At 42.3% G+C, this 17,822-nt stretch overlaps 1 protein-coding gene across 8 annotated transcripts in view; it reads left to right on the top strand.

The window, feature by feature from the left end:
• The first annotated feature begins 1,314 nt into the window (after positions 1 to 1,314).
• Positions 1,315 to 17,822, top strand: part of REPS2 (RALBP1 associated Eps domain containing 2) — a 214,722-nt gene continuing 198,214 nt past the window's right edge. For all 8 annotated transcript variants that reach the window (XM_032389675.1, XM_032389678.1, XM_032389679.1 and 5 more), the window contains exon 1: positions 1,315 to 1,660. In XM_032389675.1, coding sequence (XP_032245566.1) covers positions 1,427 to 1,660 — 234 coding nt within the window. In that variant the 5' untranslated portion in view covers positions 1,315 to 1,426. The remainder of the gene's footprint in view (positions 1,661 to 17,822) is intronic.

A 17,822-nucleotide genomic window follows, 5' to 3' on the forward strand; every position in this document is an offset into this window, starting at 1 on the left:
GATAGTCTTTGCTGCTCCTTACTTAACTATCCTTTCTGTACTCTTGTCTGCAAGCTTATTTCTGTCTTAATTCTCTCCTGGCAGGTCTAAAGCAAAATGTGGTAAAAGGAAATCTTAGTGAAGAGATGAGAACTTCCTGCTTTTGGAGTGGATCTTATTTCATGTCCTTAGATTCCAAAAGGAAAATCTTACTCTGGCCATCAGTTGACATAATTTTTCTTCTTCTTCTTCTTTTTAAAACCTTTTATTTATTTTAAATAAACTCTATGCCCAACGTGGGGCTTGAACTCACGACCCCAAGATCAAGAGTTGTATGCTCTACCTACTCAACTACCCAGGCGCCCTCATGATTTTTCTTCTTATGTATTCCCTCCCCCCTTTACCACCTGTTGATTTTTTCCCTGGTCTTCCTGCCCTTCCTCCTTATTTTAGTTGACCAAAATACCCAAATATATTTGTTATCATCAGTGCTATTTCTTGAGATAGTTTTTGTTTTTAATTAAAATAAAATTACTTGGGGTGAAAGATTTATATATCTCTTTATTAAATTCTAAAATGTATTTTTTATTAGTGCTTAATCCTGGACTTAATTTTTTTGTGTTTTCTATATTATACATGCAATTCTTCTTCCTAGGGCCCCTTTTACTCTGATTACTCTAGTATTTAACACTAACTGATGCTGTTCCTTTTTAAGGCTCAACTCCAGACCTGAGGAAGTGGCCTAACCTCATCGCCCCCGTGAGCGCTATGGTCAGTCACTGGGTCAGTCAGTTCGTATGGAGATCTCTGGATCTCCATAGGACATAGGAGGACAGAAGCGCTACTGCTATGAAAAAAGGGAAACTTAATTTCTCATGCCTCCTCCCTTTTCTGCGAAGGGCGCCGCACCAGCTCCAGCGTTCTACGGAGAAATCACCACAGCTTTCTCCGCCCCCTGAAAAGCGCCATACTCCAGGTGGGTCTAGTTGTCTCCCTTCCCAGCCAGGGAGGAGAGCCAAGGGCACCCCTCTCGGGCTGGGTGGGCGCGCCAAGCGCTGGCTCCTGCCCTCCGGGTCTGGGGAGTGCGGCAGGAGCAGGTGACGGGTCGCCGGGTGGGCGGCCCGCAGAGTTAGTTACCTGGCGCGGCGCGGCGCGGGGCGGGGTGGGGCGGGGCGGGGCGGGGCGGCGGGGGCGGGGCCGGGGTGCGATCTCAGGCTGCGATTGGCCCGCCCCGCGCCTGTCTCCATGTGCCGCGCGGCGGAGGCACAACATTCAAGTCCGGGGGCGGGGCCGGCGCGCGCCGGGAGGAAGCGGCAGCGCGGCAGCTGCGGAGCGTGGGGGCGGTGGCGGCGGCGGCCGAGGCCGAGACCGAGGCGGCGGAGGCTGAGGCGAAGGCGGCGGCTCCTTACCCGGTGACGGTGCTCCGCCGGATCCCTTTCCGGGCCCCATGGAGGCGGCGACGGGCGGGGGCTGCGGCTCCGGGCCGCCGCTGCTACTGAGCGAGGGCGAGCAGCAGTGCTACTCCGAGCTCTTCGCGCGTTGCGCCGGCGCCGCAGGCGGGGGCCCCGGGTCCGGGCCCCCTGAGGCCGCCAGGGCCGTCCCCGGAGCGGTCACCGCAGCCGCGGGCCCCGTGGCCGACCTGTTCCGGGCGTCGCAGCTGCCCGCCGAGACGTTGCACCAGGTAGGTCCCCGCGCCCCCTGCCACAGCAGGTCTGTGGGGACCATTTCTGTGGGGATAAGGGGGCGGGGTGGGGCGATGGGGCTGCCCAAGGACCTGGAGGCCTCGGGCAGGTTGAAGTCGGGGATGGCGGCGACGCCCTTGTCCCCCGGGGAACACCAGCCTCCTCCGCAGCTCAGGAGTGCTGGGTGCGCTCCCCGTCTTCCTCCCCTGAGACAGACTGACACTCCCTCCCCTCCCCCCGGCCATTGCTGGGGCTCTGCAGCCGTCCGGACCCAAAGTTTGCCTTGTTTTGGAAGTGGTGTTTGTTTTGGCTAGTGTCTGGTTTAACCTCTGCTCGCTGCTCCTGCCTTTACCTCTCCTGGGTGGGTGGAAAGGGGTAGGCGCTCAGGGTGCCTTGCTGGGATTTGAACTTGAAGTGTGCGTGTGTGTGTGTGTATGTGTGTGTATGTATGTATGTATGTATGTATGTATATAGAGCCAGGGGCCCAGAATTGAATGCTGTCCGCCTTATATCCATGTAATCTATCTATCTATATAGATATATATATCTACTATATGTATTTGCTCACTAACAAATTTCTGAATATTGGTATTAAATTGGAAAGCCTTAACAGAGCAGGGACAAAGGGCTGCAAGAGGATGTCTGTCAGGGCAAAGCCAAGCTTACTGTTTCGGGCTAGAGATAGACCCAGACATCCACCATAGGAGACAGCTGTAGTTTCCCATCTTATTACTTGGACTTGAAATAGAACTGGAAAGTAATGTGTGTCATAGCTACCTCCTTTTAGCTGCTCCATACCTGGAAAAGGAGGAGGGAGTGATCCACAGCACATGCTGTTTTTGTTTTGTGCTTTCCTTGGAGCTTGGAGAAAGACTACTTGATAAGCATCGTCTTTTGATATCACCAGGCTTTCATGTTGATAAGATTCTTAATATCAGGCCCAAAACATGAAAAGCTTTTTAAAATTGTTTTTTTTTAAGTTTTCATTTTATTTCCAGTTAACATACACTGTTATATTAGTTTCAGGTGTACAATACAGTAATTCAGTACTTCCATACATCATCCTGTGCTCATCAGGACAAGTGCACTCTTTAATCCCCATCACCTATTTCACCCATCCCCCCACCTCCTCCCCTCTGGTAACCACCAGTTTGTTCTCTGTAATTAAGAGTCTGTTTCTTGATTTGTCTCTTTTCCTTTTGCTTGTTTTGTTTCTTAAATTCCACATATGAGTGAAATCATATGGTATTTGTCTTTCTCTGACTGACTTATTTTGCTAAGCATTATACTCTGGCTCCATCCATATCATTGCAAATGGCAAGATTTCATTCTTTTTGATGGTTGAATAATATTTCTTTATATAGATATATAATAAATATGTATGCATAAATAAATAACACTTGGGTTGCTTCCATATCTTGGCTGTTGTGAAGAATGTTGCTATAAACTATAAACATAGGGGTGCATGGAAATGAAGCTTTTCTTAAAAACAATAGTTAGTATGAAAGTTAACATCAATTGAATATTTAGAGTGGGGAGTGGTATTTTAAAATCTAGTTCTAGAGGATTAGTGAGGGTTTTATGGCTCACTTGCAATCACACTGTGTTTGTAGGTTCTTTATTTTTTTTCTTACCACTTAAGACTGCGCTTTATACTGCTGGAACATGCATATGCCTATATGTTTGTGAGCATAACTTTAGCCACTCTGTAATCTTTCACCTTTTAAAAGGGATTTCTGAAAATGTAATTAGTATTCATAGAACTTAGCATGGCTGTTTAGCCCTTAAGAAGTCCTTTATATGTAGAAAGTTCTGCAATTGCTGTTCCATGGTTGAGCTGAACTAGGTAGACAAAAAGTCAGTGTCTTAAAACACAAACCATGGCCATTACTTGAGGCCCTCAGAATATTCCCAAGCATATAAATTTATTAAACGATGTTGCAACTTCTCAACTGAAAAAGGAATAAGTGACTGAGCCCACACAGCAAGTAAGTGACAGATGGGCACCTGCTAAGGCTTATTTTGTAGTCAGTAATACATGGAGTGTGATAAGAGAAAGTGGGCATATTAAATGTGAATATGTTGGTTCACCACTCCTAAGGAATTGGGGAGGGGACTTTCCTGGTGTTAGAATCCATGCTCCCTTCAAGTATATATGATTTAGAAAGAACCCAAGGCACAGTAGATTTGCATGAATGAGTTTATATTCTTGATGTCCAGTTGAAACTGGAGACTGCTTCAGATGTCGGCAAAGGGAGACATGCCTAGAAGATTGCTTATAGTAAATGTTTCAGAGCTCTAAGCTTTCTTACTCAGCCCAGCAAAATAAAATACATACTTCCCCATTAACCTAATATAATTGCAATAATCCAGTATTCTTCATACAGGTAAAAATGAACACCAGAGGCATCCTGGACAGGGAAATGTAATCAGAAGAGATTCAAACAAAGCTAGCAGTCAGCCCCCACCTAATTTTTACCAACCATTTTAGTGGGGAGTGGTGTGTTGTGGTGTGTTGTGGTGTGGTGTGTCGTGTCGTATCTTGATGTGGGTGTGCATGCTCCATTTACCTCAATTTGCATTTCCCCATGAGTGTATTAGCCATTCTTTAAAACAAATGTAGACATTTTTAGCCTTTCCCTGTTGAACAGGAACCTGTAAGTTCAGAATTAAGTGACCCAACAGGTATAACTGCCCAAATCATGGAGGCACTAACCATCCCTGGTAATTTCTATGGTAACAGCCAGATTTTTTTTTCTTAATGAGCATATAATTAAGATTACCATAACATTTCAGGCAGGGTGAAAATCTTACCTGGAGTAAATGTTTTACAAAAATACTTAATTTTGTCTCCTCCTTGCAGTAAAAAATAAACTACTATGTCTGTTACTTTGTCATGAAAGTGAGTTATGTTAAGGATTTTTTTCTGTTGAAATGTGTATATATATATATTTTTTAATAGATTTAATTTTTTCAGAGCAGTTTTATGTTCACAGCAAAATTACGGGGAAGGTACAGAAAATTCCCATACATCCCCTACCAGCACACATGCCAGCCTCCTCCATTATCAACATCCCCCACCAGACTGGTACATTTGTTATAGTCGACATTGACATTGACATATCATTATTACCCAAAGGCCATAGTTTGCATTAGGATTCACTCTTGGTGTTGTACATTCCAAGGTTTTTAAAAAAAATATATTAAGACTTAATTTTTAATTTAATTTAATTTATTTCAGAGAGAGAGAATAAGAGAGAGAGAGCACTAGAGGGGGGAGGGTCAGAGGGAGAAGCGGGACTTGATCCCGGGACTCCAGGATCATGACCTGAGCCGAAGGCAGTCGCTTAACCAACTGAGCCACTCAGGCGCCCAAGACTTGATTTTCTTAGAGCAGTTTTAGGTTAATAGCAAAATTGAAGGAGAGGTGCATAGTGTTCCCATATACCCCCCTCGTCACACACATACACAGCCTCCCCCATTAGGAATACTCCCTTCCAGGGGCGCCTGGGTGGCTCAGTCATTAAGCATCTGCCTTTGGCTCAGGTCATGATCCCAGGGTCCTGGGATTGAGCCCTGCATTGGGCTCCCTGCTCGGTGGGAAGCCTGCTTCTCCCTCTCCCACTCCCCCTGCTTGTGTTCCCTTTCTCGCTGTGTCTCTCTCTGTCAAATAAATAAATAAAATCTTAAAAAAAAAAAAAGGAGGGCGCCTGGGTGGCTCAGTCGGTTAAGCGGCTGCCTTCAGCTCAGGTCATGATCCTGGAGTCCCGGGATCGAGTCCCGCATCGGGCTCCCTGCTCAGTGGGGAGTCTGCTTCTCCCTCTGACCCTCCCCTCTCTCATGCTCTCTGTCTCATTCTCTCTCTCAAATAAATAAATAAAAATCTTTAAAAAAAAAAAAAAAAAAGGAATACTCCCTTCCAGAGTGATACATTTGCTACAATTGATGAACCTACATTGACATATCATAATTACCCCAAGTCCCTAGTTTACATTATGGTTCACTCTTGGTGTTGAACATTGTGTGGGTTTGGACAAATGTATAATGACATGTATTTACCATTAAAATATCATACAGAATAGTTTCACTGACCTAAAAATCCTCTGTGCTCTGCATAGTCATCCCTTCCACTTACCCCCAACCGCAGGCAACCACTGATCTTTTTACTGTCTCCATAGTTTTGCCTTTTTTAGAATGTCATATAGTTAGAAAAACACAGTATGTAATCTTTTCAGATTGGCATCTTTCATTAATAATATGCATTTAAGATAACTCCATGTCTTTTCATAGCTTGATGGCTCATTTCTTTTTAGTGCTGAATAATACTCCATTGTTTGGATGTACCACAGTTTATCCATTCATGAACTGGAGGACATCTTGATTGCTTTCAAGTTTTGGCAGTTATAGATCAAGTTGCTATAAACATCTGTGTGCAGATTTTTGTGTGGACTTAAGTTTTCAGTTCCTTTGTGTAAATACCAAGAAGTGTGATTGCTGGATCATATAGTAAGAGTGTCTTCAGTTTTGTAGGAAACTGCCAAACTGTCTTCCAAAGTGGCTGTACCATTTTGCAGTCCCCTCAGCAATGCATGAGAGTTCATGTTGCTCCATATTCTCACCAGCATTTAATGATATCAGTGTTTATTTTGACCATAGGAACGTAGTGATTGATATCTCGTTGTTTTAATTTGCAGTTCCCTAATGACATGATGTTGAACATCATGTCATATGTTTATTCGCCATCTTAAATTATATTTTAATGCATCATAATAGCCTATTTTAAAAAGGTCTTTTGGTCCTATTTTTAGAGTATTTATCTTCATTTGCTGATTTATTTTAAAAGCTGGATTCTAGGGCACCTGGGTGGCTCAGTCATTAAGCATCTGCCTTCGGCTCAGGTCATGATCCCAGGGTCCTGGGATGGAGCCCTGCATCGCTTCTCCCTCTCCCACTCCCCCTGCTTGTGTTCCCTCTCTTACTGTCTCTCTCTCTGTCAAATAAATAAATAAATAAATAAATAAAATCTTTAAAAAAAATAAATAAAAGCTGGATTCTAGTACTAGGTGAAAAATGGTAGAACAAAACCCTTTACATTAGAAAAAGAAAATATAAATGTCTGAGAAACATAGTTTTTGTTTTAAGACAAAGAACTACAAATGTTAGAGTGATTGGTTTCTCAGGTTGTGAAGTATTTCATTGGTGTTCAAAGGCCATCATTTTACTAGAAGGCATAAGGTGGTGTGGTGGGAATCAGGTTGGGTTTGACATGCATTTGAATTTCTATTGCTCATAATGGACAGTTCTAGATGCTGAGGTTACAACAATGAATCAAACAAATCCCTGTCTTCATGGAGTTTACGTTCCAGTGCAAATGTTTTTTATTCTTCAGTTGATTTGAGTAAGAAACAATTTGGAATATAACCTCCAGAGGGGCACCTGGCTGGCTCAATTGGTAGAGCACATGACTCTTGATAAAGGGGTTGTGAGTTCAAGCCCCGTGATGGGTGTAGAGCTTACTTAAAAAAAAACAAAAAAAGAGGAATATAACCTCTAGAAATAAAATATCTACCTTAAACTAGCAAGTTTTGCATTTGATGTAATGAGTTAAATTATATAGACTTATTTATAATATTTATCTTTTAGGATGGTGTATTAGTCTCTGGGAATGCTGTGCATATTTGAAGTAGTCATAATTTGTTTTAGTTTTTATGATAGTCAACTCCTTTTATTTTGAAATAGTCTATTTTTTAATTGGGGTATGATTAACATGTAACCTATTAGTTTCAGGTATACAACATAATGATTTGGTATTTGTATATTTTGTGAAATCACCACAGTAAGTCTACATCCGTCACCGTACATAGTTAAACATTTTTTTCGTGTGATCAGAAGTTTTATGATATACTCTAATTAGCAACTTTCAAATATATACTCTCTTAGCAACTTTCAAATATATAGTATGGTATTATTAACTATAGTCTCCATGCTGTACATTAAATCCCCATGACTTACTTACTTTATAACTGGAAGTTTCTAACTTTTGATCACTTTCACCCATCCCTCCCCCACCTGTCCTCTGTATTTATGAGTTCAAGTTTTTTGTTTTTAGATTCCACATGTAAATGAGATCATATGGTGTTTGTCTTTCTCTGACTTGATGGTTAACTCTTAGACATTAAGGGGCATAGCTATAAAACACTGCTGATTCTATAATATCAGGGGAAATCATTGAATTGGAAAAAAGCCAATAAATGTCTGATTGCTTAAGCAGCTTTGATTGATGTAAAGAAGTAAAACAAAGCTGCTAGAAGCAGGGGATATTTTAAAAATTCCTGTGCACAGAATCATGTTTTTGTTTTTTTAAAGATTTATTTATTTTAGAGAGAGAGAGCATACGGGGTGGGAGGAGGGCAGAGAGAATCTCAAGCAGACTCCCCGCTAGTGCAGAGGATGTGGGGGCTCAATCCCAGGACCCTGAGATCACCACTGCAGCCAAAATCAGGAGTTGGGTGGGGGGGTGGAGAGGGGTGGGGGGGCTGGGTGGTGCATTCGGTTGGGCGTCCCACTCTTGGTTTTGGCTCAGGTCATGATCTCGGGGGTCATGAGATCAGCCTGAAGTGGGGCTCTGAATTCAGCGAGGAGTCTGCTGAAGTTTCTCTCTCCCTCTCCCTCCACCCCTCCCCGTGCTTGTTCACTCTCTTTCTCTAAAATAAATAAGTAAATCTTAAAAAATTAAAAAAAAGAGTCAGTTGCTCAGGGCATCTGGGTGGTGCAGTCAGTTAAGTGTCTGACTCTTGGTTTTTGGTTCAGGTCCTGATCTCAGGGTTGTGAGATTGAGCCCTGCATCAGGCTCCCCACTTAGCTCGGAGTCTGAGATTCTCTCTCCCTCTCCTTCTGCCCCTCCCGCTTGTGCGTGCTCTCTCTCTCTCAAATAAATCTTTATTTTTTTTTTAAAGATTTTATTTATTTCTTAGGGAGAAAGCGAGAGAGATCACAGAGGGAGAGGGAGAAGCAGACTTGCAGCTGACTGAGAGGAGAGCCCGATGCGGGGCTTGATCCCAGGACCGTGAGATCATGACCTGAGCGGAAGGCAGCTGCTTAACTGACTGAGCCACCCAGGCACCCCAATAAATAAATCTTAAAAAAAAAATAAGAGTCCAAGGCTCAACTGACTGAGCTACCCAGGTGCCCTATGCATGGACTCACCTTTGGGAAGAAGTCCTATTTAAAGGTTTTCTTGTAATTCATTGAAGCAACTGTTTAATCATTAAAGAAAACTATAGGTAAAAGACAAAATTCTTGTGAACTTTCCCCATTGTTAGGTTGTTAGCCAGAACTGTTTTTTAAAAATGCAAATAAGGCAGTTTTCTGTTTTTACATCTTTATATCATATCCCTTTGTAACATAGACTTTAAGGAGATAGAGGCCAGAATACTAAAACAGTAAGAAAGAATATTTGCTGTTTAAGATAGTATTCTTTTTTTATAAAAAAGAAAGAATGCCAGCAGATATGGGAAGTACCAGAGCCAAACCGTTATGTGGTTAAAAGAGGGACATTTGCATAATAGTTGCTTGTTGACTCTTTTATAACAAAAAAAAAACTTCAGGTGTGCAAAACTTAGAGGATTACCCAGCAAATAAGTAAAACAGTTCATTCAGTGTGAAGGTTTCCTGTGATCTCTTTCTCTGGTCCCATTCTCTTTCCTTCCAACCCCAGAGGTTACTGCTGTCCTGAATTTGGTGTGCATGAATTGAAAAAATGGGACGCCTGAGTGGCTCAGTTAGTTAAGCGTCTGCCTTTGGCTCAGGTCATGATCCCAGGGTCCCGGCATCAAGTCCCACATGGGGCTCCTTGCTCAATGGGGAGCCTGCTTCTCCCTCTGCCTGCTGCTTCCCCTGCTTGTGCTCTCTCTCACTCTCTCTCTCTCTCTCTGACAAATAAAATCTTTAAAAACAAAACAAAAACAAAAAAAGTTAATACGTTTATTATACATGTAGATATTGTGTGTGTATATATATATGTCACTAAAATAATATATTGTTTTGTATGGCTTTTCAACTTTTTAAAGATTTTATTTATTTGACAGAGAGAGAGAGTGCAAGTAGGCGAAGCGGCAGAAGGAGAAACAGGCTCCCTGCTGAGCAGAGAGCCCAACACGGGGCTCAATCCCTAGCTGAAGGCAGACCCTTAACCAACTGAGCCACCCAGGCACCCCTGTATGACTTTTCAACTTAAAATTAGGAATATTGTACTCGGTAACCTGCAACTTGCTTTTCCTCTCATTATTATGTTTTTGAGATTCATCTTTGTTGACACATGTAGCTCTAGTTCATTTATGTTTCCTTTTTAAAAATCATTACCGGGGCGCCTGGGTGGCTCAGTCGTTGGGCGTCTGCCTTCGGTTCGGGTCATGATCCCAGGATCGAGCCCTGCGTTGGGCTCTCTGCTTGGTGGGAGGCCTGCTTCTCCCTCTCCCACTCCCCCTGCTTGTGTTCCTTCTCTTGCTTTGTCTCTCTCTGTCAAATAAATAAATAAATAAATAAAAATCTTAAAAAAAAAAACTTCATTACCTATTCTTATAGTGACTCATCATTATGGTGTTGTAGAGGCCTTTATGACTGAGGAAAGTAGGTGGCATTTTTATTTGTATAGAATGTCACATGACTGGGGGACCGTGCTAAATGTGTACAAATATTAAAAGCTCCTTTATAGGTAGCAAAATGCACACTGATATTCTTTTTTTTTTTAAAGATTTTATTTATTTATTTGACAGAGAGAGACAGCGAGAGAGGGAACACAAGCAGGGGGAGTGGGAGAGGGAGAAGCAGGCTTCCCGCGGAGCAGGGAGCCCGATGTGGGGCTCGATCCCAGGACCCTGGGATCATGACCTGAGCCGAAGGCGGACGCGCAACGACGGAGCCACCCAGGTGCCCCGCACACTGATATTCTTGAAGTGTTAGAGGACCTTAGAGTTAATTGATTGGGCTTTCATAGGCTTGCTTTTTTTTCCTCATCTTTTTTTTTTTTTTTAAATTTCTGGTGCATCCTGTGAATGAATGTCACCATCTTGACATTTATTTTCTTACATTTTTAAAAATTTAAATTCAATTAGCCAACACATAGTACATCATTCAGATATAGTGTTCAGCAATTCATCAGTTGCATATAACGCCCAGTGTTCATCACATCATGTGCCCTCCTTAATGCCCATCACCCAGTTACCCCATCCCCCATCCTCTCGTCTTTTTAAATTATTTTATTTAATTTTTTTTTAAAGATTTTATTTATTTATTTGACAGAGACACAGCGAGAGAGGGAACACAAGCAGGGGAAGTGGGAGAGGGAGAAGCAGGCTTCCCACTGAGCAGGGAGACTGATGCGGGGCTCAATCCCAGGACCCTGGGATCATGACTTGAGCCAAAGGCAGACGCTTAACGACTGAGCCACCCAGGCGCCCCCTTTCATCTTTTTTTAAATGGGAAATCTCAAACAAGTAGATGGAATAATACATTAAATTCCTCCGTGCTTGCCATCCATGCTCAACAACCATCAATGCACGTGTGATCAGTTCTGTTCCATCTGTGTTCTCACTTTTGTACCCTACCCTGCAATTCTCTGATATCACATAATTCATGGGGTTTATCTTTAAAGAAGGAACCTGGGAGTGGTCAGAGGAGATGGGAACATGGAGGGGTTTAATATAGGCAGAAAAGGTATCTTTGGCTTTTGGTCAAATGGCAAGACAGTGATGGTTCCACGTGATCGAGCTATTTGCAGTCTTAAAGATAACGATTTTTGAGACTGATTTAGAATAATTGGGTAAACCAATAGGGAGACTGAAAAGGTAACAAAAGTGAAGACTAGAAATACAAGATGGGGGCGCCTGGCTGGTTCAGTCAGTGGAGCATGTGACTCTTGATCTTGAGGTCGTGAGTTCAAGCCCTGAGTTGGGTTAGAGATTATTTAAAAAAAAAAATGCAAGATGGATTTGAATATTGACCTAGTTTCACATGCATAACTGGGGACTGTCCTACTTTAAGGGTATGGAAAATTGGTTGTGAGGAAATTTTGAGTTGTTTCACTAATTATCAGTAACTTTTTAAAGAGGGTTTGGTTCCTTTCTAGGTTTTTTTTTTTTCAAATTTTCTCTTTGTTTCATAAAGGCAGGTATCTAGGATTTTGTATTTACATCATTCTCTTCTTCAGTACATGTTTTTTGGTGGACAGCTAAGTCCGTTTGGGCTGCTATAACAAATTCCACAGACTGGGTGGCTTATAAACCATGGAAATTTACTGCCCACAGTTCTGGAGGCTGGTTGTCCAAGATCATGGTGCCAGCATGTTTGCCTTCTGGTGAGGGGCCCCTTTCCTGGTTCATAGCTGGCACCTTCTTGCTGTGGCCTTAAATGGTGGAAAGGGCTAGGGTTCTCTCTGGAGCCTCTTTATAAGGCATTAAATCCCATTCGTGAGGGCTCTACCCTCATGACCTAAGTAACTTCCAAAGGCCCTGCCTCCTAATACCATCACATTGGGCATTAGAATTTCAGCAGATGTATTTTGTGGGGGACACACATTCAGATCATAGTAACTAACCAGCCTGGGTTGCTCAGGCCTGTGGGGTTTCCTGGGGCACGAGATTCCGTTTTCAAAGCAGGACAGTAGCAGGCAAATTGGGATGGTTGTTCACCCCCTGTACTGGTTACTACATGAATTATCTATTGCTCTATAATGACTTCGCATAAATTTAAATTGCAGCTTAAAACAGCACATTTATTATCTTATTGTTCCTTTGGGTTGGGAGTCCTGACATGGCTTAACTGGGTCTGCAGGTCAGGGTTTCACAAGGCTGAAATCAAGGCATTGGCTGGGTGGCATTTCTTTGTGGAGCTCGGGGACTTCTTCCAAGCTCATGTCATCGTTAGTAGAATTCTGTTCCTCGTGAGTTTAGGACTGAAGGTCTCAGCTACTAGAGACCACCTGCAGTTCCCCGCCACATGGCTCTTTCTATAGGCAGTTCATAATATGGCTGTTGGCTTCTTTAAGGAGATTCTCTCTCTCCCGTTGGCTTAGAGGAGTGACACCCCATTGCCTTTGCCATATCCTGCCTTATATATAGAAGCAAGTCACAGGTTTTGTCTGCACTGAAGGGGAGAGGATTATTCAAAAGCAAAGACACCAGGAAGTGAGAATTATTGGTGGTATGTGTCAGCTTAGGAACTTTGTACCACACTTGCCTTCCAGAGTTTTCTGAAGCAGAAAATTACTCTGTTTATCTTTTTGGGGCCAGATAATATAGATGTTTTTGCTCACCCACTCATTTAAAATTTCTTTATCTTTTAAAAATACATTTTCATGCGTAATTCATTTTCTTATGCCAAGTAGAACTGGCAAGTATATTATCTTCTTATGTATTATTTTCAGTTTTAGTCTTTAGGCAATTTGTTTTTTCCTCTTAACTAGTAGGAGGCAGGAAAAGAAGTGGAAAAGCAGATATGAATGCCTTGCATGTCCACTCCTGCCCGGAATACTCTAAAGCAGGCCTGGGTCCACTTCAGGGGTCTGTGAATTTAGATGTGGAAAAAGATACGTTTTTGTTTGTACCAACCCCTAACTGAAATCAAGCATTTCCTTCTATTGTGCATATAGGCAACAAACCACAGTAGTAGTAGTCGTACCTGTGATTTCATCACCTGTAGAAATAGGATTTTTTAAAAATCATAATTATCGCAGGTAGTAATGCATATTCAAACACATGCCTTACTACCACAGATTTGCTTTTTAATATTTTGATAGCTATATTTCTGTATGTTTCTTTTATAATCCTATCTATTTAAGTGTTTCATGTTATGCATTTAAAAACAGTATTCTGAGAAGACGTCCATGCAGACTACCAAAGGGCAAGGGGCATAGCACAGAAATGATTAAGAAGCCATGCTCTGAAGAGTTGTGAGGTGTCTGGACTGGGAACTTCAGTACTTCATAGTTGACCGTTTTCAAAGTCAGACTGGCAGCAGCACTGCTGGCAACTCTGCGCCAGGAATGCGATTCCCTAAGGCTGTGGTGGTCCCTCCCCCTTCAGGCAGCCCTGCGAGGAGGAAGGAAGGCCAGAGAGAATGAGAGAATGAAAGCTCAGCTGCTTCCACCAGGACTTCGCTCTGCAGTCCCTGCAGTCCCTGCAGTCCCTGCTCAACTCTCCCTGCTCCTGACCTTCCTGTCTGGCCCTCTCTGCTCTGCTTCATTCCAGAGAGCCCCTGGGGGGCACATGCCAGCTGACTTTGGGCCTGTTTTATTTACCACTGTTCTCTCTACTTCAGAGAGGGGCTAGAACACGAACCTGAAGGAAAAGTGATTTTTAACAGACTGGAGAAACTCGGCTCTCCTCATAATTTAATTCAGGACCAGGAGAGGCTATTTAATATTAGGTTAGTAGTAAACGTTTGCTTTGACTTAATTCATTTGTAACACTTTGCCATTGGTTTACAGAAAAATAGCTTTGTTCAGCCTCCTGGGGGTAATTAAATGTTTCACCTGTGTTAATTTCCTGACTAATTGAAGTAAATCCCATAAATGCCAGCAATTAAGTATTGTTTTTGCTTTTTTTAAAAGCAGGCTTTCTTAAATGTGTAATGTTTGCTCTGATGCCTTCAAAAGAAAATATGTAATGCAATAATCTCTTTGTTTATCCCTTAGTTCAGGGTCAGTCTTGTGAAAAACAGATGATTTTACATGAACAGGTTTTTGACCCTGGAGATGTTTGGTGTGCTTGCTTTTTGGGTTTTTTTCTCCTTTAGGATTCCTTTAGGATTCCTTTAAAATTGTTTTAAAATGCTTTAATTCCTCTCCTTTGCATACACTCTGGTAACTTTGAGTCTTGTTACTAAGAGATGGCGCTGGAAGCAAAGTGCGTGAAATTTACCATGTGGGATGTCTTAGATTCTTTTTTAGACAGAGAGAGGGAGAGTGCAAGCTGGGGGGGGAGGGGCAAAGGTAGAGGGAGAGAGAGAATCTTTTTTTTTTAATTACATACCCACTTTTGTTCTTTTTTAAAAAAGATTTTACTTATTTATTTGACAAAGAAAGAGTGCACTCCAGAGTACAAGCAGGGGGAGCAGGAGAGGCAGAGGGAGCGGCAAACTCCCCGGGTTTGGAGCCTGCTTAAGATTCTCTGTCTCCCCTCACTCGAGGCTGGATCTCACAGCCCTGAGATCACAACCTGAGCCAAAATCAAGAGTCAGACACCCAACCAATTGAGCCATCCGGGCACCCCTAGGTTTTTTTTTTTTTAAGATTTTTTATTTGACAGAGAGATAGACAGAAGAGCACAAGCAGAGGGAATGGCAGAGGGAGAGGGAGAAGCAGGCTCTGCACTGAGCAGGGAGCCTGATGCGGGACTCGATCCCAGGACCCTGAGATCATGACCTGAGCCGAAGGCAGACGCCTAACCATCTGAGCCACCCAGGCGCCCCACCCCTAGGTTCTTTTAATTTATTCTTCATTCTCTAAGGTTTCTCCACCTTGGCACTATTGACACTTTGGGCCAGATCATTCTTTGCTGTGGGGGCTGTCCTGTGCATTATAGAATGTTTAGCAGCATCCCTGGTCTCTATCCAGTAGATGCCAGTATCTGCCCTTCCCCTAGTTGTTTCAACCAAAAATGTTTCCAGATAATTGTCCCTTGAGGCAAAATCTACTCCGGTTGTAGATACGTGGTAACAATCATGGTAGCTACTACCATTTATTTACTGATTACCATGTAATTGACCTCGTCCTATAGCTTGTAGAATGCTCATCTCATTTAATTTTCACAAGCAAACCACAAAGTAGGTATTATCGCTCCCAGTTTGAAGAAGACAAAATGGAGGTACAGAGAGATTCAGTAACTTGCCCATGGTCACATAGATAAATGACTTCTGGTAATATTTTTCATAATTATTTGGGTTGAAATTCAGTCTTTGTTGAAGAGACAAACTAAAAAATAAAGGGGGGGTTTCTTGATGATGTCTCAGTGGAGAGGCTATGGCTTTCATAGCAATTCTGTGTAAATGTTGGAATTCTTGCTTAAAAGGGTGAGTCTATCTATGGGTCTGAGTAGGAGATTTGAATCTGCTTCTAAGGAGCTTCAGTATGGTAAAGCAGAACATGAGACAGTCTAGGGTCAAGAAGGCTGCTTAAACTTCAAAGCCAAGGAAGCCATCAGAAATTGAGGTAAGGCTCAGGCACCCCTTAATAATTTAATCTATTCTACCTTATATGTCTAAGATATTATCACTTCAGGGCCGCCTGGCTGGCTCAGTTGGTGGAGCATGTGACTCTTGATCCTAGGGGTTGTGAGTTTGAGCCCCATGTTCAGTGTAGTGATTACTTAAGAATAAAATGCTTAAAAAAATTTTAAGCTGGGGATTTGGAAAACGTCGAGACAAGGTTTATATGACAAGAAGAAAAATTAATACGTTGGCTTGGTGGGGAAATCAAGGTTTAGTAGAATTTTTGCTCAGTTTGAATTTTAGAAAGCATTTTCAAGATTTTATTCTGATACTAAATATTTATGTTAATGTGGGCTCAGTGGTCTTGTTCTGGAAATAAACTTTTTAAATATTTCTGTGTCAGTTCTCCCAAATATAATTTGATGATTCAGGTAGAAAAAAAGAAATGAACGAAATCTTGCCATTTGCAACAACATGGGTGGATCTAAAGGGTATAATGCTAAGTGAAATAAGTCAGTCAGAGAAAGACAATATGATATGATTTTCACTCATGTGGATTTTAAGAAACAGAACAAAGGAAAAAAGATAAACAAAAAACCAGACTCTTAACTCTAGAGAACAAACTGATGGTTACGAGAGGGGAGGTAGGTGGGGGGGGATGGGTGAAATAGGTGAAGAGGATTAAGAGTACACTTATCATGATGAGCACTGAGTAACACAGACAATTGTTGAATTACTATATTGTACACCTGAGACTAATATAATACTCTGTTAACTGTACTGGAATATGAAGGCTGGTGCTTATGTGGTGGTTTTGGAGGTAAAAGCTACATGTAGAGCATGGCAGAACAGCAGTATATGTATATAGGGAGAGAGCCTGGGTCCCATACCTTTATAAAGCTGCCTTATTAGTCCGAGACAGTCCAATTTTATACTACTTTTACATAAAAGAGAAATAAATTTCCATCTTATTTTTTATTTTTATTTTTTTAAAAGATTTTATTTATTTACTTGAGAGAGCACGAGCGGGGAAGAGCGGTAGAGGGAGAAGCAGGCTCCCTGCTGAGCAGGGAGCCCGACATGGGGCTTGATCCCAGGACCCCGGAATCATGACCTGAGCCGAAGGCAGATGCTTAACCGACTGAGCCACCCAGGCGCCCCTCCATCTTATTTTTTTTTTAAATCTGTATATATCAAATTTTTTCTATCATAAAATTTACAAAAGTATTTACAACTTGTTAGCTAACTTTAAAATATTTATTAATCTGTCCTATCAGCTGATTTTAAATTCCACATTTGACATGTTGTCTTACTGATTGAAGTTTTAAGTATTTGTTGCATAGAATTTATTTTATTGTTTTCTATAAAGGGGTAAGACTTTAACTCGGGTGTAATTATTGTTGTTTAAAAATAGATACTGGGGCGCGTGGGTGGCTCAGTCCTTAAGCGTCTGCCTTCGGCTCAGGTCATGATCCCAGAGTCCTGGGATCGAGCCCCACGTCAGGCTCCCTGCTCCGCGGGAAACCTGCTTGTCCCTCTCCCACTCCCCCTGCTTGTGTTCCCTCTCTCGCTGTGTCTCTCTCTGTCAAATAAATAAATAAAATCTTTAAAAAAAATAAAAAAAATTAGATACTAAATTGATTGTAAACCATTAAAAAAAAAAGAAATTGAGGTAAGGCTATGTATTGTTCAGGGCCCTGAAGGAAATGGCACACTCAGAGGGTTTTACTGAAAACAGCATGGAGGCTTGGAGAGATCAGCAGCAGCACGAAGCCTTTGCTGTCCCTAGATCTGAAAGGGCCCAGGAAAGAAATGTTGTTGCTGGAGCTGTGAAAGGTGTGATTCTCCTAAAAGAACAGTGGTCTAGAAGAATGCAGTCATTGCCAGAACTGTGGCCAGGGAGGGGCTGGTGAGCTGAGGGACAAATAACCAACTCTGTCTGATGTGCTCCAGTGC

Source organism: Phoca vitulina, unplaced genomic scaffold (genome assembly GCF_004348235.1).
Source record: "Phoca vitulina isolate PV1807 unplaced genomic scaffold, GSC_HSeal_1.0 scaffold55, whole genome shotgun sequence".
In the NCBI taxonomy this organism is placed as follows: domain Eukaryota; kingdom Metazoa; phylum Chordata; class Mammalia; order Carnivora; family Phocidae; genus Phoca; species Phoca vitulina.